This window comes from Temnothorax longispinosus, chromosome 9 (genome assembly GCF_030848805.1).
Source record: "Temnothorax longispinosus isolate EJ_2023e chromosome 9, Tlon_JGU_v1, whole genome shotgun sequence".
Classification (NCBI taxonomy): Eukaryota; Metazoa; Arthropoda; class Insecta; order Hymenoptera; family Formicidae; genus Temnothorax; species Temnothorax longispinosus.
This window is the reverse complement of record NC_092366.1, coordinates 13,927,165-13,951,548: the sequence shown is the minus strand read 5'-3', so window position 1 is coordinate 13,951,548 and position 24,384 is coordinate 13,927,165. Positions and strand designations below refer to the sequence as shown.

General features: G+C 40.9%; 1 protein-coding gene across 2 annotated transcripts in view; it reads right to left on the bottom strand.

The window, feature by feature from the left end:
• The window catches only part of LOC139818626 (neurotrimin), a 145,943-nt gene that overhangs the window by 19,129 nt on the left and 102,430 nt on the right, over positions 1 to 24,384 (bottom strand). For both annotated transcript variants that reach the window (XM_071787422.1, XM_071787421.1), the window contains exons 3-6: positions 6,483 to 6,690; positions 5,790 to 5,948; positions 406 to 534; positions 161 to 298 (exon numbers count right to left, since the gene is read on the bottom strand). In XM_071787422.1, the coding sequence (XP_071643523.1) occupies positions 161 to 298; positions 406 to 534; positions 5,790 to 5,948; positions 6,483 to 6,690 (634 nt within the window). The remainder of the gene's footprint in view (positions 1 to 160; positions 299 to 405; positions 535 to 5,789; positions 5,949 to 6,482; positions 6,691 to 24,384) is intronic.

Below are 24,384 nucleotides of genomic sequence, written 5' to 3'. Positions count from 1 at the left end.
TCTGCTCGTTCGCGAACTTTTATTTTTTTTGTGAGTTACACAGATTTATTTATACACAAATAATTTAATTAATGCAAATTTTTACATACGCATATAAACTAATTCGAACCAAAATAAGTACGAATTCTTATAGAAATAAATCTCATATCTAAAAACGTACCATTCGCTATAATGTCCTTGTTCTCGCGCGTCCAATAATTGATGGACTTGGGAAACGCCTCGGAATGGCATTCCAACGTCATTTGCTGGCCTTCTTGAGCGCCCACTAATTGGTTCTGGATCCAAATCATTGGAGTAACTGTTAATACGGAGACAAACGGTGAGAGAACAATATGATATATGATTGTTCGAATAAATTAGACAATGAATTGGACAATTAGATAAGCTTTTCAAACAGCTACTTACAATGTACAACGAGCATTATTCTCTTGCTGACCGTTGGCGGTACGCCGTTGGACGCGATGCAAAGATACGCTCCCATCTGCAACCTGTTCACTTTCGTGATATTGAAGACAGGTCCGTCAATGCTGGCCACTACAACAAATGGTTTAAGCCATTCAACTCGCGAAATAGACGCAGCCGTTATTGTTGTTAACGTTAATTAGTACATTAGAGTGAGATTGGCTCTCACATCGCATTGACAACTGTTATAAAATGTCAAGAATAGTATTACAAAATTGTTATAAATCAAATCTTTCTCCTCAATCTCTTTTTATCTTTTTTATTTGTTCTGTTCATAAATAATATTTGCAGTAGTAATTCGAATCAGACGACGTGGAACACATTCAGTGTATTGACAGCTATTGTGAAATGTCAAGAATATAATATTATAAAATTGTTAAATCAAACTTTCTTTTTTTTATCTCTTTTATTTGTTCCGTTCATAAATCGTATTTTGCAGCGGTAAGTCGAATCGGACGACACGGAACACAAATTCAGTGCATCGCATCGGCAAGAAGTTTTCATCAGTCTTGGACAAAAAATTCCGCAATCGGGATTCGAATTAATACACGTCGAGTACGTTGCTTCGTAGCACTGTGTAACCGATACTAATCACCGCGCCGTCGTTTTTGCCGCTTGGTCTAATCTCCGTTAACATTACACGCCTCGTACACGCCGTTCGCAAAACCCACCTTGCACCCTAGGCGAAACACTTGTCGAGGGGTTTCTTGCCGGTGTACATCTTACTCGAATTCTCAGTTGCGAATATTATGAATGTGCTCGGCGGCGCCAAGTAACTCTCGGCTCTGAGAGCATTGCTCTCTTTAGACTATCATGATAAAATATATATAGTATATATATTCGCGGTATAAACATAAAAAAAAATTGTGTAATTTTTACGATCGACTTTTATTTTTATCCGCCTCGCGGTTACAATCCATTACTGAATTTAACAATTTCTGCTATAATCTCGAAATAAATTCAATATAATGCAAAATCTTTCTTTTTTTTTCTTTTTAACCAAAACGCGCGCGAATACTGCATACCGATGCGAATTTATCGTTCTTTTTTTTCGAGAGGGAGAAAAAGACAACCGTTCGAGAACGCGCGCAGCTGCGCTTTGTTAATTAAACATACCGTACTTTTTATTCACGATAGTCAGAATGTTCTCCTGCTTTCGGGTGAAAAAGCGTGACATCCTCGAAACCAGAAGGATTCGTAAGCCACGAAGTTAACGGATGTAGATTAGAGCACCGCGCGCGTGGGGAACAAAACGTCCGCCGTAAAATTTAGAACTTAAGGAATCTCACTGTTGGGAGGACGTTGCGCCATTGCCGCGACTCGTCGTCCGCTTGCATTTCTTAAGTTTTAAGAGGTAAGCCGAAATACCGACTTCTCTCTCCGGCTATACCGCGTTGCAGCCACACGGCGCACTGACAACATCCGCGGGCTTTAGAACTCGCCTGTTATCCTTAACTTTCATGTTCCTGCATTCCCGTGTCTGCCGCGCTCGCGAGATATACACTAGGATAAACTGTCGCACTAAATTTACAAAAAGTTGCATATCTATTCCAAACGATCGTCCCACGTACGCACACGTGTTTTCGCGATATTTACGATATCCACGATACTGAAAAGCGGGGAGGATTATTTTCTAAGATGCAGTGTACGTACATTTATTTCGTGGCGAAAGATCAAAAAGTTCCCCTGAAAGGATATTTTCAGAGGAAATGAATTTTCGAGTCGTTGAGGAACGACTTTGTCGGCTCCACCGTTTAATCTCTGCGCAAGGCGATTTATGTTATTGAAACGCCTGCTGACTCGGCCTGAAATCACCTGCATACGAGATAAGCTGTAAAGCGGCGCGGCGGTCGGGCCGTACGAGCCGCTGTGCGGGCGCGCTCTTTAGTTAATTAGTTGCAAGCGCCGATTTATACGCTGTCGTCGCAGCGAAAAAAAAACACGGAGAGAAAAAAAGAGGCCGATAATGCCAATTACGTTTAATAGATTTCACGTTTCTACCCCCCGTGTACCAGATTTTGGAATTAAGCTAACGCGGCTTTTTCGACTAATGAAATAATTAAATCGGCCGCGGTTTCACCGTTCGGTTCCGAATATTTCGCGATCTCCAGCTCTACCTGCGCTGCTTATTCAGTTCCGGAATTATACCGGAAGACATAAATTGTCACCTTCGGCAACGCGAAATCGATTGTACGATCATTATGTACGAATGGATAGTATCTAGGTAATTAATAATAATTCAAGAGAATTACTGCATTTATGAGCTCATAATGAATGCATATGCGGATTAAATTTGTAATAATTCACGACGCAATGACTGGCCCGTCCTAATGCAATTTCTGGATATAGCCATATTTCTCCTCGCGATAATTCCCCGCTTCTCAAGCCACTGATAAATATTTATCGTATAAATTACAAAAATGTGCCCGCGCGCGCGCGTCCAAAATGTTTGAAAATAGCTTTGGCCAAGTTTTGGGGGGGGGGGGGAGAAGCTGGCAGAGTGCAGACTGAAAAGTATCTTACGACGATCGACGACACAAAGCAGGTCGTCCCCGAAACTTCGCGCTAGCCCGCAACTAGTGAAACTTTATTTCCCCGCCGCTAGTATTTGCGGACAGTTTCCGGCAAATAGGTTCGCCGGTTTATCTGTGATTTTGTTCGCGCATACACGAGCGAGAATAGTAGCGTCCGTGATGGAGAGCTGGTGCGTGAGAGAGGACGGCGGCAGAAGGAGAGCGCGCGGGCGTTTACTCATGAGTGAAAAAGGTCGCCGGCGGAATGGAAAGAGTTCGTGGCGGGTTCAAAAAGGACACGGCAAAATGCGAGAAGTTGGGTCGGGGACGCGTCGAGAGAAGGGTGGATTGTCGTGACTGTTCGCGATTGCCTGAGAAAAAGACTAGGATAAGAGGAGAGACTTTCGAGGGTAGAAAAAAGGGGGGAGGGGGAGAAATCGTGGTAATCGCGAGGTAGAGAACTGCCGGGCGGGAAAGTACGCGAGTGCAGGAAAGGAAGGGAAAAGGAGGAATTCGTTAATTAAAGTATGGAGCGCTAGAAACAGTACCTGAACGTTAAAAAAGTCAAGCGCGAGAGCGGGAAGAGGGGGCGGAAGGGGAAGGATAAAGATAGAAAAGGAAAGATAGAAATAAAAAAAGTCGCGCGAACAAGGAGTCATATTTGTGAATTAAAGAGGAGCAAGCTCGTGTTAGAAGTGCCTTTTGAAAAATCGAGAGAAAGAGAGAATATCGACTTTTCTTTAAGAAATAAAAATGAGAGGAGGCGGTAGTGGAAGCGTTCAAGCACAGAGTAAAGATTGAAATGGAAATAAACCGGGTATGATGGAGAAGTTCAAGAGGGACTTTTCATGGTCGCGAAAGAAGCTGAACATGTTCGCAAGTTAAACAAGAAGCCGGAAGAAACTTGCGAGAGAAAGAAACTTACTACTTATTGACCAAAAAATCGAGAAAGTTAAAGGAGGAGAAAAATCGCATGCAAATGAAAAGATTATCACGATACTGAAGATGAGCCTGCATCTTTCCGAATGAACGAAGAAGAAATAAACGTGAATCGGACGAACGGACATGCGTAAAACGAGAGAAAAGTAACAAGACTAACAGAGCATTAAACAATATTATAAACCCTGATAACAAATACGTCATAATGGAAATAATATGTGGGGATAAACGTAATCGAAGGCGTAATAAATTTCTACGGTAGGACATTTGAAACGGTTGGCAGATGATATTAAATGATGCGCGCGAATAAACTGCACGCGTAGCGGAATAAATGTTTTCGTTGTCAGCAAAACGGCATTATGCAAAACGACGGTTCAATAAATTTCGGGAAACAATAGGAATGATAAATAGATATTGTATCCACGTCAAGCGAATCATTATGAGTAGCGGTGTATTTAAACGGCATTAACATGAACCGAAAACAGAATGAAAAATTAAGAGAGGCGGCCGTGCAAATCGTTTTCGCAATAAGAGCAACGTGAATAATAAATAAACTGTCATTAACGATAATATAATCCAGCGATTAAATAATGAGACTAATTTTACTTTTAATAAGCCATTTCAAAAATCATTTCATTTTATTCGACGTGCGATTCTAGCGTTTAGTTTAGTTCGGACGAATATTCGTTCGGAATGAAAAATTAAGATGAAAGCTTATTATAAGATAAAATCGATCTCATTATTTTAGCACCGAACCGCATACATTATGAATTAAATTTTCCGCGGTATATTTATAAAGCAAACCGAGATTAATATTAGTACGAAAGCTCTACGAACTGAATGTTAGTTTAAAAAATAAATGACGTTGCTAAAACGGGCCATATTCATCTAGCGCAAAGAACAAGGTCAAACTGTAAAAAAGTGCCGACGGGCCGAAAGAATTGTCGCCTGTCCTTATAAATTATCGTGGGGCTCTCTCTCTCTCTCTCTCTCTCTCTCTCTCTCTCTCTCTCTCTCTCTCTCTCTCTCTCTCTCTCTCTCCCCCTCCCTCCCTCTCTTTCTCTCTCTCCGCGTGGGGACAGGTGTATAAAATGCACACAAAGGAGAGCAAATATTTAACGGAACTGCGCGGAGAGAGAGGCCGGGATGGCTCAATAAGTTTGAAAGACAAAAGGGTGATAAATTGTTATTGTACTCGTAGAATAAAGTCACACCGTTGTACGAACAGGTGCGAACGAGGAGCGCTCGATTTTCCTTGGGCGTTATTGTGCGAGACGCATAAGAGCTGAAACGCATATTTCACTTTGACGTCACCGACACGGTGAGCATCGGCAGCTTCGAATGCAATTGCATCACGCAACGTAGTCGGCTGAATAAAGTCCGAGAGGCGGAATGATAAATCGTCGTCCCCCTGCTCGCGTTGAGTGAATCCGGTGTTTCAGTTGCGCGCGGGCGCTTTTCCTACTACGATTTTCAAGATGAGCGATGCGAATAAAATAAGTACGATGTCGAGATGTCGAAATGGACGAGAATTTTCGCGCCACCTGACGCGCGCTTTACGCGCGCGAATTATGGAAAATAGTCTGCCATGGGAAATTTGACGAATATTGTGAGCAATTGCACGGTTAGCATGTTATTGGTGCAAAAAATTGCTGTCTGTTTTAATATAGAATATGTTTTAATAAAGAATTGAATCTCCCGAAAGAAATATAATTATGCGAAGTACAGAATAACGCGCGTGTGTATATATATATATAGTAAATATTATAACCATTCCGCTACATAAGACTTTAGAGGTAACGTCATTAAGTTATTTTAGGGGACTATTAAGCTTTCTTTGTACATATATAAGACGGCTCGTAAGTATAAGTTTACCTTCCTGACTGTTTCCGAGAATAATCAACTCGCCGTCTTCCCTCCTCCAGGTAATGTTTGGCGTCGGTGACCCTGTTGCTTCGCAACGCAGCGTAACGTTGCTACCCTCTCTCACCACCATATCCGTACTCGTAGGATAATCCAGAATATCCGGCGGAACTGTCGGATAAAAATTCTGATCAGAGCCTTTACATCACATATTTGCACGGACAATTCGCGTATTGCTGCTGTTTTATAAAAATATAACAGAAGAATGGAAAATACCTCGGAATCATAAAAAAAAGTGAACGATGCGCAAGAGCGCAATGTTCAGAGAGAGAGAATGAGAAAGAGAATCGACGACGAGAAACCTGGGGACCGCCAACTTCCATTTCGCGAAATACCGCGAAGCAATTTTCGATACGCTATCGTTTGGCGGTTTAAAGGCACGTACAATATACATATATACACACGTGTATAGCGTATACAGCCTCAAAAGCGATGCCACGGGCCGAGCCCAAAAGCGAACTTCGCCAGTCATCCGTGTCCTGCTACAGTTTCGAGCTCAACCTTCGAAACAAATGTGAATTTTGTGAAAACAAAGATTCTCTCTCTTTTTCCCCCTCTCCTCTTTCTCCTCTAGTGAAATGTTACAGCCTCCGGATTTCTACCGTGATATTAATTCGACGCGCGTGAGGGGCACAATGGACGAACCTACGACCTCCAAATAACCAATCTGACTCTTCATCGGGTCAGTGTTTATCTGGCACATGTAGTTCCCCCGGTCGCTCTCGCGGACATCACGTATATGTAGGAGCCACGTTTTGTGCTCGCTGTGCGTGACGCCGATTCTGTGATTCTTCGTTATCACGTGATTGGCTATCGTCAGGATGGTTTGCGTGTCCACCCGCAGCCATGCCACCTGAAACAGAAAGCCGGTAACGCCGCTTCAATCGTCTGGAACCCATCCATCACTCCCGGCTGGCCTTTTGTTTTCCCGGCCCGGTGACCGGTGTCATGTGACACCGCGAAAACGCGTGTAATCCGTTACGCTACGGGGCAATTAGAACTTTCTGACGCTGAAAATCTTTCGTATTGCAGTAAAAACTGTGATCCCCACGTTTTATATTTTATTCTCCCCCTCCCCCCGCCGTCGCGCAGATTCGTTCACCCCTCGGTGAACGCGGAACGCTTCGATCCAAGAGGTGCAATTAAAATTAAGCATTATTATCGTTTGCTCGAGATAAAGTTTAACCTCATTAGTGTTACGACTTCCTTAATAACTTTACACTTAACACTGCGTGGACTGCACTGTTTTTGGAGCACTCACCCGGACACCCAGGGACTTTTAAGTCTAAAGCGTTTTTGAAAGCGTTTCTGTGTTACAAAAAATTTATAAAAATTCATGAATTATGTTTAAGGTTTCAAAAAGTGATTTCTATACTTACACAGGCCGGAACTGTTGCAATTTTGTTTAAATGAGCGCTAGTTGAAGCCATTCCCGTGGGAATCATAAATGAAAAATCGACTGTCCCTTAAAAAGTCCGCGCAGTGTTAATACGGCACAATTTTCTGACATTTACAAAATAATCGTGCGAACGAAAAGCAATAAGAAAAAAGGTACTTCGTTGCAAGAAAAATGAAACTGCAAACGCCAGAAAATCAGTAATAAAAAAAAATCGTGAAAACCTAATTAATCTGAGACACATCAGGGAAAGCAACCGAGATATATTTTGTCCCAGTGAAGCAACTTTAGTGTCAAATAATGCGGTAACGTGGAAATCGGCTCTAGCCTATCCCGCAAACCGTAGTCGGACATTGTTGCCATTCAAGTTTCTGCGTAGCCGGTTATTGTGAGGCGTACTATACAATCGGTAAATGCGGCTTTGTTGTCATTGAATTGCGGACCCAGCAGGCTTAGGAGCTATGTATTGATAGATGACGTAATGACTTTAATGACAAAGCGTCATTGGATCCTCAAATCCGACGAGTTTCCCCATCGGATGAGTCCTACCATCGAGCACTTTGTCGATCTACAATTGTACGTTGCATTTTGCATTAAGCTAGAATTGTCGTGTATACAAAGACGATTCAGTGCGTTGCCTATTCATTTATCCAGATGACAATGTCTGATTCTATTTCAAAGATGGCATCATCTTGTACCCAGAGAACATTGTGATGTTTTGAGTCTTGAGACGTCTTGAAATTTTGAAGATGTCTATGAAGTTATTAGAAATCTATATGTTTATTCGATGTCTATGTTTCGATTTACAAAATCTTTCATTGCATTAATACCTTGCCAAGAGGCAAGGGATGTGCGTAAAATTACTCAGACAATATTAGTATCTAAAAGACACCTTGAGATTTATTGTTAGACAAACAAGTTGAATTTCGCATATTAATATTTAAAAAAACTGGATTAGTATCTATTGTAAAATACGGCCCGATATTAATTATAAACTTTGACTTTGACTGTTGTAACGTTCGGACGCATTTGACAAGATGTTCGGTTTCAACTATCTCTTGACTAATTGTATCTTTTACTTCTGCTTTTGTCGATGCATAAAACTTCTTTATGAAGCATGATATATTTTGGGAACTATGTTAAGCGACATAGGATGTATATGCGTGGAGTGCTGGCAATAATTATTGTTATATTCCTCACTTGAAAAGGGCCAGATGTTGGCCGAAACATATTATAAAGGAGAAATTTTATCCAGTTGGGTCGCTCAAATATATTTTATTATTTTTTGATACTGGCAAAGAAATATCTCAGTCATTAATTATAAATATCAATTTTTATTCTATAATATAATGGTTCTTTTTTAAACGTTTTTATTTGTGCGCGTGGCCAGATTCGTTTGCTGCGGGCCAAAATATCAACATTAACCGTCGGCGACGTGTTAATTGTGTCGTCACATCAAAATAATGAAAAAATATTACAATATTAAACGTTAATTAAGACATTTTTGTGGACTATGTTACATCTAAATTGACTGTGCCATATGTATTGTAATAAATAAAGTGAGTTAGTGTATAAACAGTTATATATGCTCGAAAAAATATTTCATAAAAGACTTGATATAATTTAATAAAAATCTTTTCTTTTAAAAGTTTTGACATCTTTAGGATGTTTCTTGGTAAAGTCTTTAAGATGTCTTTTTTAAAACATCTCTAAAAAAAGGCGTCTTTAAGACACGCGTGTTGTTTAAGTGTTTATTTGCGCAATTTCGTACAAATGTTAGTACCTCTTCACAAATGGTGACTTAAAAAATATTGTGTAAAATTTATCGATAGAAAACTGTGCTAAAAAGTTTGAAAATTTATACAACCCATAGTCAATACAACAATGAGGCTGGGATAAGATGCCCAAGTATTGTATAAGTATATCGTACAATCTTTGAACTTACCCTTGGCAGCTTGCCACCGATCAGAATTTATGTCAGCTGCTCGAGAAAGGTATAGAGAGGAACAAAACAACGTTCGATAGAATGTTTGATAGAAGAGCAATAAATTTCCTACATAAGAACGCAAGGAAAAGCCATCGGAGCAATCGCGGAAGAATAATAGCAACCTCCCCCCGTTGAGATTAAATAGAGAAATACAATTTTACGTATGTATAATTTATTCTAAACATACGCCGTTGTATATTTGGAAACGAGATGATTTAGTCCGCGTTCGAATTACGGCTGCCATCGCGTTCACTGTCGATAGTATAACTTCTGTTCCATCCTATCGTGATTTACGAACCGTCATTAACGTTCAGTCAAGGTAATTGCGCCGAAACCGCAAGAATTCGTCCGACAAAGCCGCTCCCTCCCCTCCCCACCCCTCCCCTACCCTCCCCCCGAAGAAGCCACGCCATCCCCCCGACAGACTAGGAGCAAATTCTCGCGTCTACTTACAAAATCCCCTCTTTAATCTTTCTTCGAAAGCTTCCTTCACTTTGTTCCACCCGCTATCCGATATTTTTCTATTTCGCCATTACAACGCTTTCTTCCTTTTGTTCGCTGCCAATTGGATTATCGCGACTCTACTCGATTTCCCCCGGCATATAGTTTAGTTTTTTCCCCTAATTCTTTTCGCGAGAGGAATTATTTCGCGGTCCGATCCACGCTTAATTCTTGTTTCTGTAATCCACTTGATATATATTACGTAGAGATCGTAGACCATTATAATACAAAGTACACGTAATTTCGTGCTTTTACAGGATATTACCAAGAATATGCAAAGTTGAGTTTCGCTCTCTGTTTTGGAATCTTGAGAAAAATTAATACAAAGCTGAGCAATTATTTATAAATGCCTGAATTTGTATACAGAAACTTCAGCTTTGATGTTCTACGCTGAAAAGCTCATACCTACTATCAAAATCAGAAATAGCGCGGTAGACGAAAAATATCGAGTTGACGTTAAGAGACTAACTACTAATAAGAACAAACGGTAGCTTCCGCTAATGACTGAATCATGTCTTGGAAAGTTTCGCTTTTTGTCGCAAGAAAGTAATTGTGCCGGATACGCTTTAAGTAAATTTATAAGAACGAGATTAATGAAGAGTATCAATTTGCTAATGTTTCGGGGGGGGGGGGCGAGCAGGGGGATAAATCGGAAAATCGTTACCGCTAACATCGGCACCGTACTTTTCTCGTGCATCTCGCTGCATGCGTCGAAAACGGTTGACGTTTTGCGCGCCTTTGTAACGACCTGTGAGACGTTAAGAGCTGCATTTGCGATCGCGCGGGAACAATAGCAGCACGTTCGCCATATTTAATCAAGCGACCGTGTGTCGGTGCGTTCGCGCTTTGCGTTTAACCGTCTCGCACTCGTCACGCGAACAAAGGAAAACTTTAATTCGCGGATATTTCTCTCGCCGCCGTTTAAATACGACTCCGCTTTCAGTCCGTTTGCAAGCGGCACAATTATAATTTCCTCAATATACACTAAAATTACAGAAATAACGGCAGGAGACGAGCGGAAAGAAAAGATATATACAGTTGGAATGAGCTAATAAAAATTTCTTATCCCGTTTATTTTTTGTAACCAATTAATTTGTGCGAAATATGCCGAAACACGTCAATTTTCTTTTAAAAGAAATATATAATGATAAATTCAACCCTGGTGCTTCGACTCTTTAATTAAGATAGCTATCCTTTAATGAATCTTAAATAATAAGCATCAACAAGTGATGTATCGTTTTAAAGGTCTTTTAATTTTCTTTACAAATGGATCTTGTTTTTTAATTTGGATAAGTAATTTCAAGAAATAGTATTGAATTTATTACAATTATACAGGATGTTCTAGGTCAGGTCAATAAAACTTCAGGGTCTTATAGAAAATTGAATTTGGAACAAAACAAGTTCCAATAAACATAAGTCCGAAAACGTTTCGTTAAAAAGTTATAGCTAATAAACTTTGAAAAATCACGTTTTTTATGATTTTTAAAAATAACTTCAAAATACCCTTTATTTATTTGAAAAAAAGTAACAGAATAAATCTGATGGGTAATTAAATAACAAACTAATTTACGCCAATTTTATTTAATTCTGATAAGGCGTTCAAAAGAAAATGAGCTCTCGAAATGTTAAAAAAAATGGACATACGAGCCTTTAGCTCTGATAAGGTACAGATATATTCTCCTTAACAGCAAAACTGACGTTGTGTTTGGTTATATTTCGCACAAATCAATAATCTACAAAAAAAGAGAATAAAAATATTTTCGTCGGCTCACCTCGTATGTATAACATGAAAGATGCAGAGGTATCGACAGTTTTCGACATTTAAAATTTTTTATCCTGAATTTTGAATATATTTTATTCCCTTTCTGTTCCGCCGCGCCGCGGCGGCCAAAACTCGTTGATCGAGCTCGGCTGACCGATATCTGACGCGCTTTTCGAAAATCGCTGATGCGTGTTCACCGCGCGAACATAAAATCTGCATTGAAATCCACCGGTCGGAGAACGGCAATATGTCTCATGTCCGTGCATAGTCAGCCATGAAATACTCGTGCAGAGTGCGTCAACGGAGCGTCTGAAATTCATTGTCCACGGCGTTGGCTATGGCGACGGTTTAGCCGTGCTCGCGGGGCTCTATGCGATCACAGGAGCGCGCAAAATGGAAACCACGTATATGCCAAATATGCGTCTTTCCCCTTCGTCAGGTTTTGACGGGCGTGTAGTCGACCGGAGCGTTTCCCGATTCCTTAAGCGCACTCCGTCTGTAAAGTGTAGAGATACGTATTTTACGACCGTGCCGCACGGATTATTCAATAACATGGAAGAGTTTCTCTGTTTTTTGATCGATATTTCTCTTCTTTCACGTCGGAGGGAAACACGTTATATATGATTTTCGGCTGATCTGCCCTGACAGATTTATACGGTACCTATATTCCCCTGCGAAACGGAATATTGAGCCGAATGTAAAAACAAATCTTCGCACGTACGGAAGCAAGAGAGAGGGCGAGAGAAAAAAAAGAATATTTAGTGAAAAAGGATTTCGTCCTATATATGTATACATGTATGCTAACAAGCGCGTATAAGTGCATGTATGTCACTGCGCGATGTATATAATTCCGGTTTAGCATATAAAACGTGATTTACATGGGACGAACGCGCCGCCTCCCGCTACGTCTCGATTTATGACATCACCGTATAAAGCGAACAGCGTTCCATTATCTTCCGCTTCCGCCGTACCGTCCCGCGCGCCCGCGCCGCCTCTTTCGTCCCCCTAAATGCGCAAACTGCAAGCGCTTGTCAATCACTCACCCTCAAATCGCATCCTCACCCGTACCGGGAGACGCTAACAAGGTGACTGCGCCTTATTTCAGCGCGTCCTTTTTTTTCCCCCCTTGTCCCTCTTCCATCCAGCCGTTCTTCCGGCTCCCGTTTCCGTGCTGTGTGTCGACGGCGACAGAATGCAAATTTGTCCGCGTCCATCGTCCGGCGTCGCTACTACTACTAATCGATTGATTGCCCACCCTCGCTTCGAGGCATTGATGCATTCGTGCGATTAATTTCATCGAAACCCACGCGCAACGTTGTTTACATATCATCAAGCGTAAAAACATATCGCTCCTTCGGAAAATAAGACGGACGTTAGGCGCGCGCAAATCGGTCCGCGAGAGCCGATGTCTGTCACGCGCGAGATACGAGATTTTTTTTCTTAATTCTTTTTTTTCGACAAACGTGTGAACGTTCACTGAACGTCGGTGAAATGCGCCCACGCTATCTTCCTCCTAGCTGCCGTACTTTTAAACTGGATTATGTCTACTTGAGCGCGGAATGGCTCGAAGGGGATCGTACGGGCTGGCTTTTACTGATGTGGCGAGCCCGTACCTTACGTCGGTTATGACGTCGGCTACGTGGAACGCAGGCGTCATCCGCGAGTATCGTAGAAATGCATTAAAGAGGATGGTTGGCTGCCCTCTTTTTTGCGTGCGCAAATATGCGCGCCGCTGATGACGCGACGCTGCAAATTGGCGCGAGCACCTAAAAGAAAAAAATGTGCAACGGGCGTCGCGTTACACATTTGAGAGTTGAAACACCGGCACGGAGTACTACGTCACGTTTTGTAAAGTCTCGTTCTCCTCTAATTAAAAGACATTCGTTTGAACCCCTACCGTTGACTTGTGAGCGACGCTTCTTTGCATTCGCCTGTGCTTCGCTCCAAACTAAAGACCTTTCGTCACTTATATACGGTTCCTTCGTTCTCGATTTATTTTCAATTTGTCACACGATCGTTTTTGCTTAAAACGTACATTTTGCTTAATTAATACAATGTTTAAGAAGACTAGGCAGTCAGATTTGTCGAAAATAAATCTTTTTGAGGAATTTATTACAAAGAAATGAATTGAAATCGAAACTCGTTCTTTAACACAATGTTTATTAAGATCATAAACTATAAAAAAATGTCTTTAGTTAAAAATATATATTAAATACTTTAAATGCGTTTTTCTCCGTTTCTCTTATTTTCTTTTCGTTTTGCAGCGATAACTCAAATACAGAGGCTCAAATCGACTTGAAAAAAATTGGACATGTTCACATCAATATGTTTAATTTCGGACTAAGCCTATAAAAAGTCTGTGCAAACTCTAGGTTTTGAGAAAAAAAATCAAGCAGCTTTTTTCGACAAAAAAAAACGAAAAAAAAAACTTAATTACTACAATATTTCTTTGCTCTACGATGAATATAATGTTATTTATTCCGTGTAACATTCTCACACGCTTGAAGGAAGGCCATATCTCTCAATCGCGATGTTTAATCCATCTTTTAAATATTCATTTTCGTAATCCCCTCAGAGAAAACGTCGCTACCCATTTGATCTCAAATACATCGTTCGCTTATACCCTCTTTCATAATTTCTTGCGTTAGGAGACAATAAAGAGCGCACCGGCGACACTAACGAGATTCATTTTCTTACGTTAAGTCGCCTTATTCTTCACATATCTTAAGTTACGGGCCCTTTATCGCGCGTCATACGTCGCGCTATATAATTAGCGTTCCCGTATTATATTTCTGACACATATCGCACACATACCGTCCGCTCTCGGAAAAATAACACGTCAGCGCGGCGACACTCGATTTTTCATTTTCGAGTTACTTTTTTGCGGGAAATGATACTTGCCTGTAGCACACGAGGAGAGACACTCAGTCTCGCTCGGTCGCGCGTTAGTGGAGGTAAGGATGAATTGCCGCGACGTAAAAGCGCATCGCTGTACGTTGGCGGCTGATGGAGCGGGGAAAAAAAATTGTAGCGAGAGATGAAAGCCGAAGAACCTCACCCTCGCGCGTGAGAGCGGCAAAAGTATTGACGCGGGAAAAAGAATTCCGTCGTATTAACGATTAATAGGGGAGAGGGAGGGGGGACGGCATTTTTCTTTCATCGTCTGAAAATCTTTTCGCATTCATCCCCCCCTCTCCCTCTTTCTCTCTTCCTCTCCCTCGGCTCGACGACGCGAAGTAACGCGAGTATTGTAACTTTGCACGTAACTGGATTCTCGAAACTCCCAAGAGCATTAAAATGGAAGAAGTGAAGTGCGAGGAAACGAATTAAGTGCCGACTCCTGAAGGAGTCGCATGGACAAGCACTCTTCAGCGATTCTTAACGGCGATACTTAACAAACAGCTATATTTCATTAACACAGCGATCGCGGCGCAAAGATTTAACGGTATACACACAGCAACAGCGCAGAAATGAGACAAATTCAGATGTAAACTTTGCCTCCATCGCGCTTGTATCTTCTAAGACATCTGGGTGCTTTGTATATGTCTCCGCTCTCCAGTAAATTTTTATTTTCGATATATAATAAGTGATCCGGCGAGCCGCGGCGTAAAACTTACCGCCGCAAGGAGATCCACTTCCATAAAATAAATTGCGAGGGCAGATAGTGGGGCAGCGATCGTAAAATTTGATTGCTTTCTAAAACGCGCTGAGCGTAAGCTTTACAGGCCAGACAATTAAAGCGCGCCTCATATACCTTCGATGTATTAAATAGATATTGAAACTATAAACGCGATATATAGAGGAGTTAGCGCGCCGCGCGTCCGTCGATTTAATTGCTGTTGCCGATTGCACGAGTATTATATTCTCGTTGTTCCTGCGAGCACATTTCGCTGTAATCCGGCGGTGTAAAAGCGAAATTTTTATCAGATACGAATCGAGTATCACGCGTTTTTACATGGCGCAAAATAAATTCTGTTAAAATATCAAGCGTTCGGTATCCGAGGGGGGCAACCGGAAAGTTGACAACAAGAGAAGATTAAACGAAAAACTGCCGCCACCCAATGCAATTGAGCCAGAAATAAAATTTCTGGGGATGAATTTTCATTATTCTCCCACAGAATTCCGCATTCGGCTCTGGCGCGCCACCAGAAAAATAATAACGTAACATTTCACTTCGAATCGATAGACATCTTGATGCCTGCGTAGTCGTTCGAGGAGATATTACGGTCGATATATTTTGGTACGGAATCAAGACGTTAGTCTAAAATGTTCGTGATACCTTTATTTTATACTTTACGTTATAACACGTTAGTTTTGTCAGCTATTTCCACACTGTAAAAAAAAAAGAATTTTTTACTTGAGTGGATTGCTATCCGTGTAGAAATTTTTGTGTTAAATTTTTAACAGACACTGGTGTTAATGTAACATATTGTCATTGCGTTATTTTGACTTTTCTGCGTTAAGTTTTTAACGTTTCTAAGAGTTGAAATAACACAATTTATATGTAAATGCACGAATTCTTGGTGACAGATTTTATAAAGAGCACCTAAATTGTGTTACTTTCCTCTCTATATAAGAGTTTCCATCTGTTAAATCGACATTTTTTTTATATTATATGTTGTAAAGAAATATCGCTGTTTTCTGTTTTTTTTGCAAAAAAAAGAAAAGAAAGAATAACATTTTAAACAGAATAAATCACTTTTACTTCGCCAGTCAAATAATAAACAACAATGGTAATATGAATCGACTCTACTGGCCATTATAATCGCCAAGACAATACGACCACGATTTGGTTCGATTATCGTCATGTAATCTTTGATACATATATATGTATAAGCATCTCATTTAAATAATTAAATTTATTGCGAACGACACCCATCACGGAATGAGGGAGGTTCCAGGTTCGAACCCTGGCTGAGGTAATATTTTTCGCAATAAATTTAATTATTTAAATGAGATGCGTATTGTCTTGGCGATTATAATGGCCAGTAGAGTCGATTAATATTTCCATTGTTGTTTAATAACATTTTATTTTAATTAAATTCAACATTATAAATAAGTTAATTTAACTTTAACATAAACTTTGCTTCCAGATAGCGTCCGTGTGTTACAATTTTGTGTTAATTTTCACATATTACTTGTGTTATTTATTTACATATTTTCCTCTTATTAAATTAACGTAAAAATTAGAGTGGATAAATTGGGACATGTGAAATGTGTTAACACGAAATTTTTTACCGAGCACACTTTCGCGGTATAAATTTTGTAAGTGATTCGATAAATAATACTGACCTCTGCGATGTCTAAGAAAACTATATAAGTAAGTCAAAACGAAGTGTCCGAGTTTGTCCGTACACTTTCGATTAAAATTTTGATATCGATTATACCGAAATAAAAGCAAAACGTCAGATATAGAATGGTTAATCTGGAAGGGTATGTAGATTTTGCGAAGCGTATTCCGATAATAATTTATGGTAAGTAATTCCCGCAAGTCTTGGAATCGGGTTCACGCGGATTCATTTTGAACCGTGGAAAAAAAAACGAAAACGTTCCTCCGTATTACTTTTTTCCCCTCTCTTCCTTTTGCTCTTTCGACGCGAAATGGTTCGCTAAATGCAATTTACGGCGGCTCTCGCAGTTCGCTTGTCGCGTTTCGTTAACTTAAGAGCGGAAATTGTTCGGCGATAAACGCGCAAAGTGGATGGAAAGGTGCGAGAATTGATCAACTATAACGCCATGAAGCCTATAATAATTCCGACTAGCATAAATAGACGATAGGTAATAGACGGGGATAACGGGCCCAAGAAAATCCAATCTTGGGACGGAGAGGCTGGAGTAGAGCCTCAATTTATTGCGGTTGACTGCACTCGCTCGATGCATTTATGTAAATTGTGTCGATTATGCGTCACTAGATACGATAACAGAGGAAGTTTCAAAATGTACTTAGGTTCAAAATCTCCCAGTCACGCGCGCGCGCGCGGTGTATACATCCTAGGAGTTTCTTCAACTGTTTAATTTATTCTATCCTCAATATCGCAGTTGTTTACTTCCAAGACCGCGCCGAGATAAATCTTCTTTAGAGCTCCTCCAATTCTCGTTCGGAAGCTTACACAAATTGATTTATATTCTCTAAAGTTATAAGTCAGGAGCAAAAGGAGAAGCACGGTCGAGATCGTCTTATAAAATACCAGCGCGGAATAATTAATTACATTTGATCTAGTGTTCATATCTTTAACATCTGTTGAATAAAATTTTAATTTTCCCGAGACGGAAGTCTTTAATAACAGATGATTGCGATAAATGAAGAAATATTATATCGACGGAATGGCGTGGAAATATGGGCGCGAGATATCTAAATGGACACCGTGTCATTTATTAAACGCCGGCTGTGTATATTTAAAAAAAAACGCAATTAAAAGCGTAATAGGCAATCCGGGAGCAATATTCGCGATTACGCGTAGAAGTACGGCGTATCATGTTTTACCTCGTAATCACGCCGTTTAATTGGAACGTAACATCGTTAGATAATGTGATCTCCGAAATAGGAAAAAAAAATCCTCGCACGCTAAATGTACCAACAATAAAGCACTATTGAAACTGTTTAACTTGCGTTGATTAAACGTGGCCAGCTGTGTTGGCTCGCGCATTCGTGGCGTATCGAATGAAATTGGTATGAATTGTTGTGTTACCCGAGTATTTATAATCCTTTTTTTTTTTATTGAAATTTCTACGAACGAAACGTGCGTTCGCACACGTCCCGGCGGTAATCATAAATCCAGATATTTTATAATGCTACATTTTTACGACCGTCCATCTCTGCCAGCGATTGATGCTGATGCTTCGTTGACACACTTTATACCTTCAACGCATCGCGAACTGCACTTCGTCCGTCCGTTGACGGATACTCCATTGCTAATATAAAAAAACCGAAAATATAGATATTTGCAATTTCTCAAATGGATATAAATCCCGTTTGGTATTTTATTTATATTTCGACAATGTCAATATGGAAACAGTTGACCGCTCTACCAATCCTGTAATGGCAAAAGGCAGCCCTATCTTGCTTAGGAAAAAAAATAGAAGGGAAAAAACAAAACAGCTGTGTACTAGATGTATCTCTAAATATTGGCAATTTTTTTCATTGCGTATAGTAACAGCACCGATGTTTCGTTAAACAAAACTGATAAAAGGGAGATGCAGGAGAAGCGAGTGACGCGAGCATATGTGTAATAATACTATAGCGACTTTTCTAAATATCTATTATTCGCCGAGGTATAATGCGGATCTAACGTTTCATATCAATAGGGCATCCTCGTCGTCATATTCGGCAGGACTGACAGGACAGGACAAAACCCCTTTCACCAGTAATTCTAATCACACGCGTGACGGGATGCACGAAGACTCTTCAGCCACGGTGAGCACTTTAAGCGCGTTGTTCGATATTTAGTACGGACGCACGGCGTAGCCGGAGGCACGGGTGGCAACGCGTGTAATAGGTAGAGCACGAGCACTGACCCTTCCTCAGTTCGAATCTGTTCTGCGAGCTTGGAGCTTGGCTGTCAGGCTCGGTGCCAACATCCTAATTATTCCTGCCCCGTTAAACCCGTTTAGTATATCGATTTGGTAATCCGCCGCCGTTCTCCTCGATCTAGCCTGTACATACTGATATGTGGGGTGCTCACGGATTCCATATGATCCGTGCCCCCATGCCTCACGTCTCTCTCTCTCTCTCTCTCTCTCTCTCTCTCTCTCTCTCTCTCTCTCTCTCTCTCTCTCTCTCTCTCTCTCTCTCTCTCTCTCTCTCTCTCTCTCTCTCTCTCTCTCTCTCCCCTCCCTTCTCGTAAATTTTGAAAGACGCCTCTTTCGAAATGGCAGGAGATTATTAGATATCGACCTCGCGCGAGCTCTACTCGTGCAAGTTTAATTCGCGCATAATGTTCCTCGGCACAATAATCTGCATGTGAAACGCGCTATATGGCAGCGCGTCAAGCGCTTCATATTCTCACGTTCGCTGTGTCGTAAATATCATTATTATAGCACCTGCAACTGGGAATTTATACATCCGGCATCGTTTCGCTAATCGGAAGACACGCGAGCTGCAGGCAGACGGATGCGCTACCGACAATATATGGTATAGCGCGCACACACTGCCGCGGCTCATTAATTGTTTATTCGCGTATAGAGCGGCGGACGAATTCAATTAGGCGCGTCAGTAACGGCAAACGGCCTTGCGACTAGCGTACACGGCATTAACGGCAGTGAAACTTAATCGTTTGACTTGCCGTTACGCTCGCATTAGATATGCGTTTGAGAAATAAGTCTCGGCTTCTGTGTAGATTAAACGGAAATCCGATGTTAAGCTAGCGATGCACTTGAAGGTGATGGTCCGATATAGCCTTGGGAATAAAATGCGAAGCGTGAGATCCCCGCCGTAATTATTTATGCTCCTCGAGACCCCGTTGTCATCGGACTAAATGCCTGTAAGACAGAGGCCACTTTACATTCACCTCTGACATTTACAGCGGCGGAAATTAGTCTCGTTGCCGTGCTTAACATTTCATTCAATAAAGACTGAATTAAATCCAGGGGTAGCGCTTGTTTTATCCTGTAACCGTTCCGTATAATTGTTTTGCGAAAATTACAAAATTTTCTAAATAGAGAAACCAATGATAAAAATTACAAATAAATCACAGTTGAAGAAATTAATTATACGGTTGTACAATATTTAAATAATAATTACGATAATCATAATTGAAAACTTTGCGGATACACGTTCTTAGTGAAAGAGAGAACTGGGGGAATTACTTCAGCAATTCTCTTTCCAATTCCATACGGGACAGGCGATCTGTATGAGTCACACCGAGTTATATCTAACCCCGTTGATCAGGATGCAATATTTTTCAGAGGAGTGATCGGTTACCAAACGAATCTCTTTATACAGAATGAAATGGAAATGGCAAATATTTTTGCGTTGAAAAGTCGATGCAAAGCGTCGATTTCCGACCAATAAATAAGAAGAACAAATTCCCTTTAGCTATCTCCGCGCAACCGTAGGTATTTTATTTAAAAAAATATGTGATTATTTTTTTAAAGCGCTCGGAATATATACGCACTCGTAAATCTTTATGTTTTATCAAACCAGATGTTAAATAAATGTATAACAGCTCGCTACGTTTAATTTATAATAATGTCACCGTTATTATATATACCGAGAGCATTCAGCGCTCGATAATGTAATATTTCTCGACAGTCAATTACGTATAGATAATCTATCTGGTGAAACGAAAAGGCGAAATAAAAATTTTTCCTATTTCCACGTCCAGAAGAGTACGGCGGCGCGGGCGGTGCTTCCGGTCCGAATTCAGCCGCACAGAGAGCTGTAGGAGCACATATATTTCCTCGAAGGACAGAGAGATAGATCGGTTGACTATCAGATAATTAAATTCTCCCGCCTCGGCGAGGTGCTCCGAATATTTCGCGAGTATCTCGAGCAAGAAGAAGTTTAAGATGGTAATTATTTTTAAAGAATGGTTAATTACTAAAAAACGCTAATGTGAACGATGCGATTTGTGTCGCGCACATCAGCGCAGAGCCCAGCCCAAGCGTGATTTTTCGTCAAGCGCACGTTATCGACGTGTTTTATAACGTAACGCGATAAATATTGCGGAGCGAACTCCGCATTAACCCCTTCATTGGCAGAGAGAATTCGACAAAAAGTGCCCAAAATGGCAGGAAAATTTTTTATTCTGAAAATTTGTACCCTGGGGTTTTTTAGGACCCTTGATTACGAATCTGAACTTAAAATTCGAAAATTCAAAATGGCAAATTTCATCCCAATCAAGTAATTTTTTGCATTTTCATCCGCCATTTTGGATCCGCCATTTTGAGTTTGCAAATTTTGAATTCAGATTCGTAATCAGCGACCCCAAAAACCCCCGTGTAAGACTTGGATGCCAAATCGGAGCAAGTTATAGGAAAAAAAAGGTTGACGCACTTTTGCGTCAATGCCACACAGGGCACGGAAAAATTTGACGCACTTTTGCGTCAATGCCAACGAAGGGGTTAAAGTGTATAATCGCGTGAAACGGCGCGCGGCGCCGAATATTGTCGCTGAAGCGCTACGGGGAGAGAGAGGGAAAAAAACGCACGGTCACGCGAAAAACGGCGCCACGCGGATCTTACAGCCGTATTTCACAAAAACGAGCCGGGCAGGGTGTCAAAATGCGCGATACATTGCGCCAGCCTGTTAAATAATAACCGACTGTGCTATCGCCCGAAGCAAATATTGCGCATGTAACCACCGCAGAGAAATATATACCGCGTAATATAAGAAAACGTATGTGCCATGCCACGCCGTGTGGCGCGGTATCGTTCGTGTCCTACCGGCCGTGATAATGGATTCAACGAGTTACCACAAAGGGGCTTATAGGTTTCGCGGGACCTCGACAGTTCGCGCAGTCTTCTAAAGCTAGTATTTTGCTATGATAATTTCCGCGTTTTTTCCCTCCATCGACTTTCACTTCCCGGACTTTTACGCGTTCCCCTTTATTTTATTATTAATGAAACGACCGTTTTTTTTACTAATTGCAAATTCTAAATGCAAATTCTGTATGTAAATCCAGACACGGTTTATCTTACGCTCTAATAACCATTTAAGCGGGTATCTCCCGCCCATAATTCACCCTGCATCGCAGCATCCGATCGGTCTAAGGAACGGATGATTCAATCTAGGTCTCCTTTCATTTCCTTCTTAATATATAGCGATATTTCCCTCCGTGGATGCTTAAATGCTCCCATAGGAAGGAAACGATTTTCATCACGGGCGACTTCATTATGCGGAATGAACAGATAGAATGGGATTGAGGCCATTACGCGTAATTGCATCGCGATTACTATTTTTTTTGCCTGCAAATACACAAGCTTATATATTATATACTTATATAAGCGTATTATGAATGTTTTCCAAAAAGCGTTCGCGATACGAAAAAGATTCTGTCATTAATATAATAACATTATTATTTCCCGAGTGATTTTGTAATTACCATTAATAGCGTTATGTCGTAGAAAAATACGATGCTCATGTCGTGGTTATTCCATTTCTCGCATTTGTACGACTTAATATGTGTATTTAAAGTTCAATCACATTCGCGGAATATTTCACGGATGCATTATCAGCGTGTGTCGAATTAGTTCTTAATGTTCGTGGTAGCTACCATAAGCCGATCTACCTTTCTTTACTGCATGCTTATAGAAGCTCGCGTCGCTCGCGAAGAGCGTAAGACTCTTACCAGTTGCGTTGCCCATTGCTTAAAGCTTAAGTTTCTTCGAGCTTAAATTGCACTTCGACCACTCGTAAGCATCACACTGAAGCTCCGTGCTTTCAGTTTAATTTGAGGCAACCATGAAGGAAACTAGCAAAATGGCCGGCCGAAGTGCTTCCGTACGCGTGTAACATCTTCTTGAGAGTATCACGGAAAGTGTTAGAAATTCCCCGCTCTTCAGTAACGCGCTTTAACGTTTATCTCGAGATAACTATGTGCAGCACGGTGTCAGACAGTTATCTACTCCGGCTTTAAGCTAACGGTGAGGAGATAAAACATTCTTTATCCTACGCAAAAATACTGGTTTAGACAAAAAAAGGTGAGTATTTTAGGAGTATTTAAATATACGAGTAAGAATTTAAATCTGCACTTAAAAATTTTGACGTTTTCTCCTTGCATGCCACTATCTTTATATAAAATTTCGAAATTGATACATGACGTGAAAAAAGAATTGACAAACGTGCTTCAGGTTGCTCTGGAGGGAAAAAAGGGTTGCTAACGGAGGGAAAAGAAGAATCGAACAAACGAAGCCCAAGGTAATTTGTCAAGTCATATTATCTTGAAATATCTAAATCCGTGCACGCGCGTCCAGCTCGAAAGAGAATCCCATTAATTATTCACGGGCAAATATCGGTGACGTGAGAGCAATTGACAATCGTTCCTGGCGTTTCGATGTTTAGCCGGTAGCCAGCGAGCTAAATCTATCGCAAATATTAGACACCGTTGATCGTCCGTATATTGGCTATAATTATTTGTATAGCGCTCCCGGTACCGATCGTATATCTTGTCTCAAGCCGCTGATCAAGATAAAATCGATCGCCCAGTAAATCACCCCCGTCGCGCAAGACGCGCTCTAATTATAGGCTCCGCGGGCATGAAAATCGAACTAATATAAGTACGCGATTTGCAAATACGCTGCGATATGCTTTTAGCTCGAATTTTCAGAGAACGGTGCGTTCTCGTATTACACGATCTTGGCGCAATGAAACTCAAGCGGCGATGTTGGCCCGACTCCGCCAACATCCGTCGAACAGATCGGGACGATAACAATAAAGCGGAAGTTGGCTGGAGTTACCTAAGAGGCGGTCGATTTTTATCTCCGGTCTCGTGCCAAAAACAATTAACCTTAACGATTAAGGTCAGATCGCTAGGAGAAGAGAGTTGCCGTATTAACGCTTCAGGTCGGCCGTTACTTTCTCTCGGTCTTCATCGGATTTGTACGAGAGAAATTAATTCTTTCCGACAACAACAACAACGTGTGCGTGTCAAGTGGAATTCGAACGGGGTAAAAGGTAACACGATCGATATCGCGCGATTCGTTTTAATTTTAATTCAGTGCGTATCGTATTTTGTATCGTATTTATACGGGAGAATTTTCGTGTATTCATCACGAGATAATGGAGAGGGATATATAAACGTTAAATTACTACGTGTACGTGCGAGCATCGGCATGCTTCCGCTGGATTATTTTTATAATCTCACCCCTTCCTACCCTACCGTGGAGAGCGAAAAAACAATTGAATCAAGCCGACAATCAAGTATGTCGCTGTAAGTGCGGATTTTCAGTGATTATTTTATCA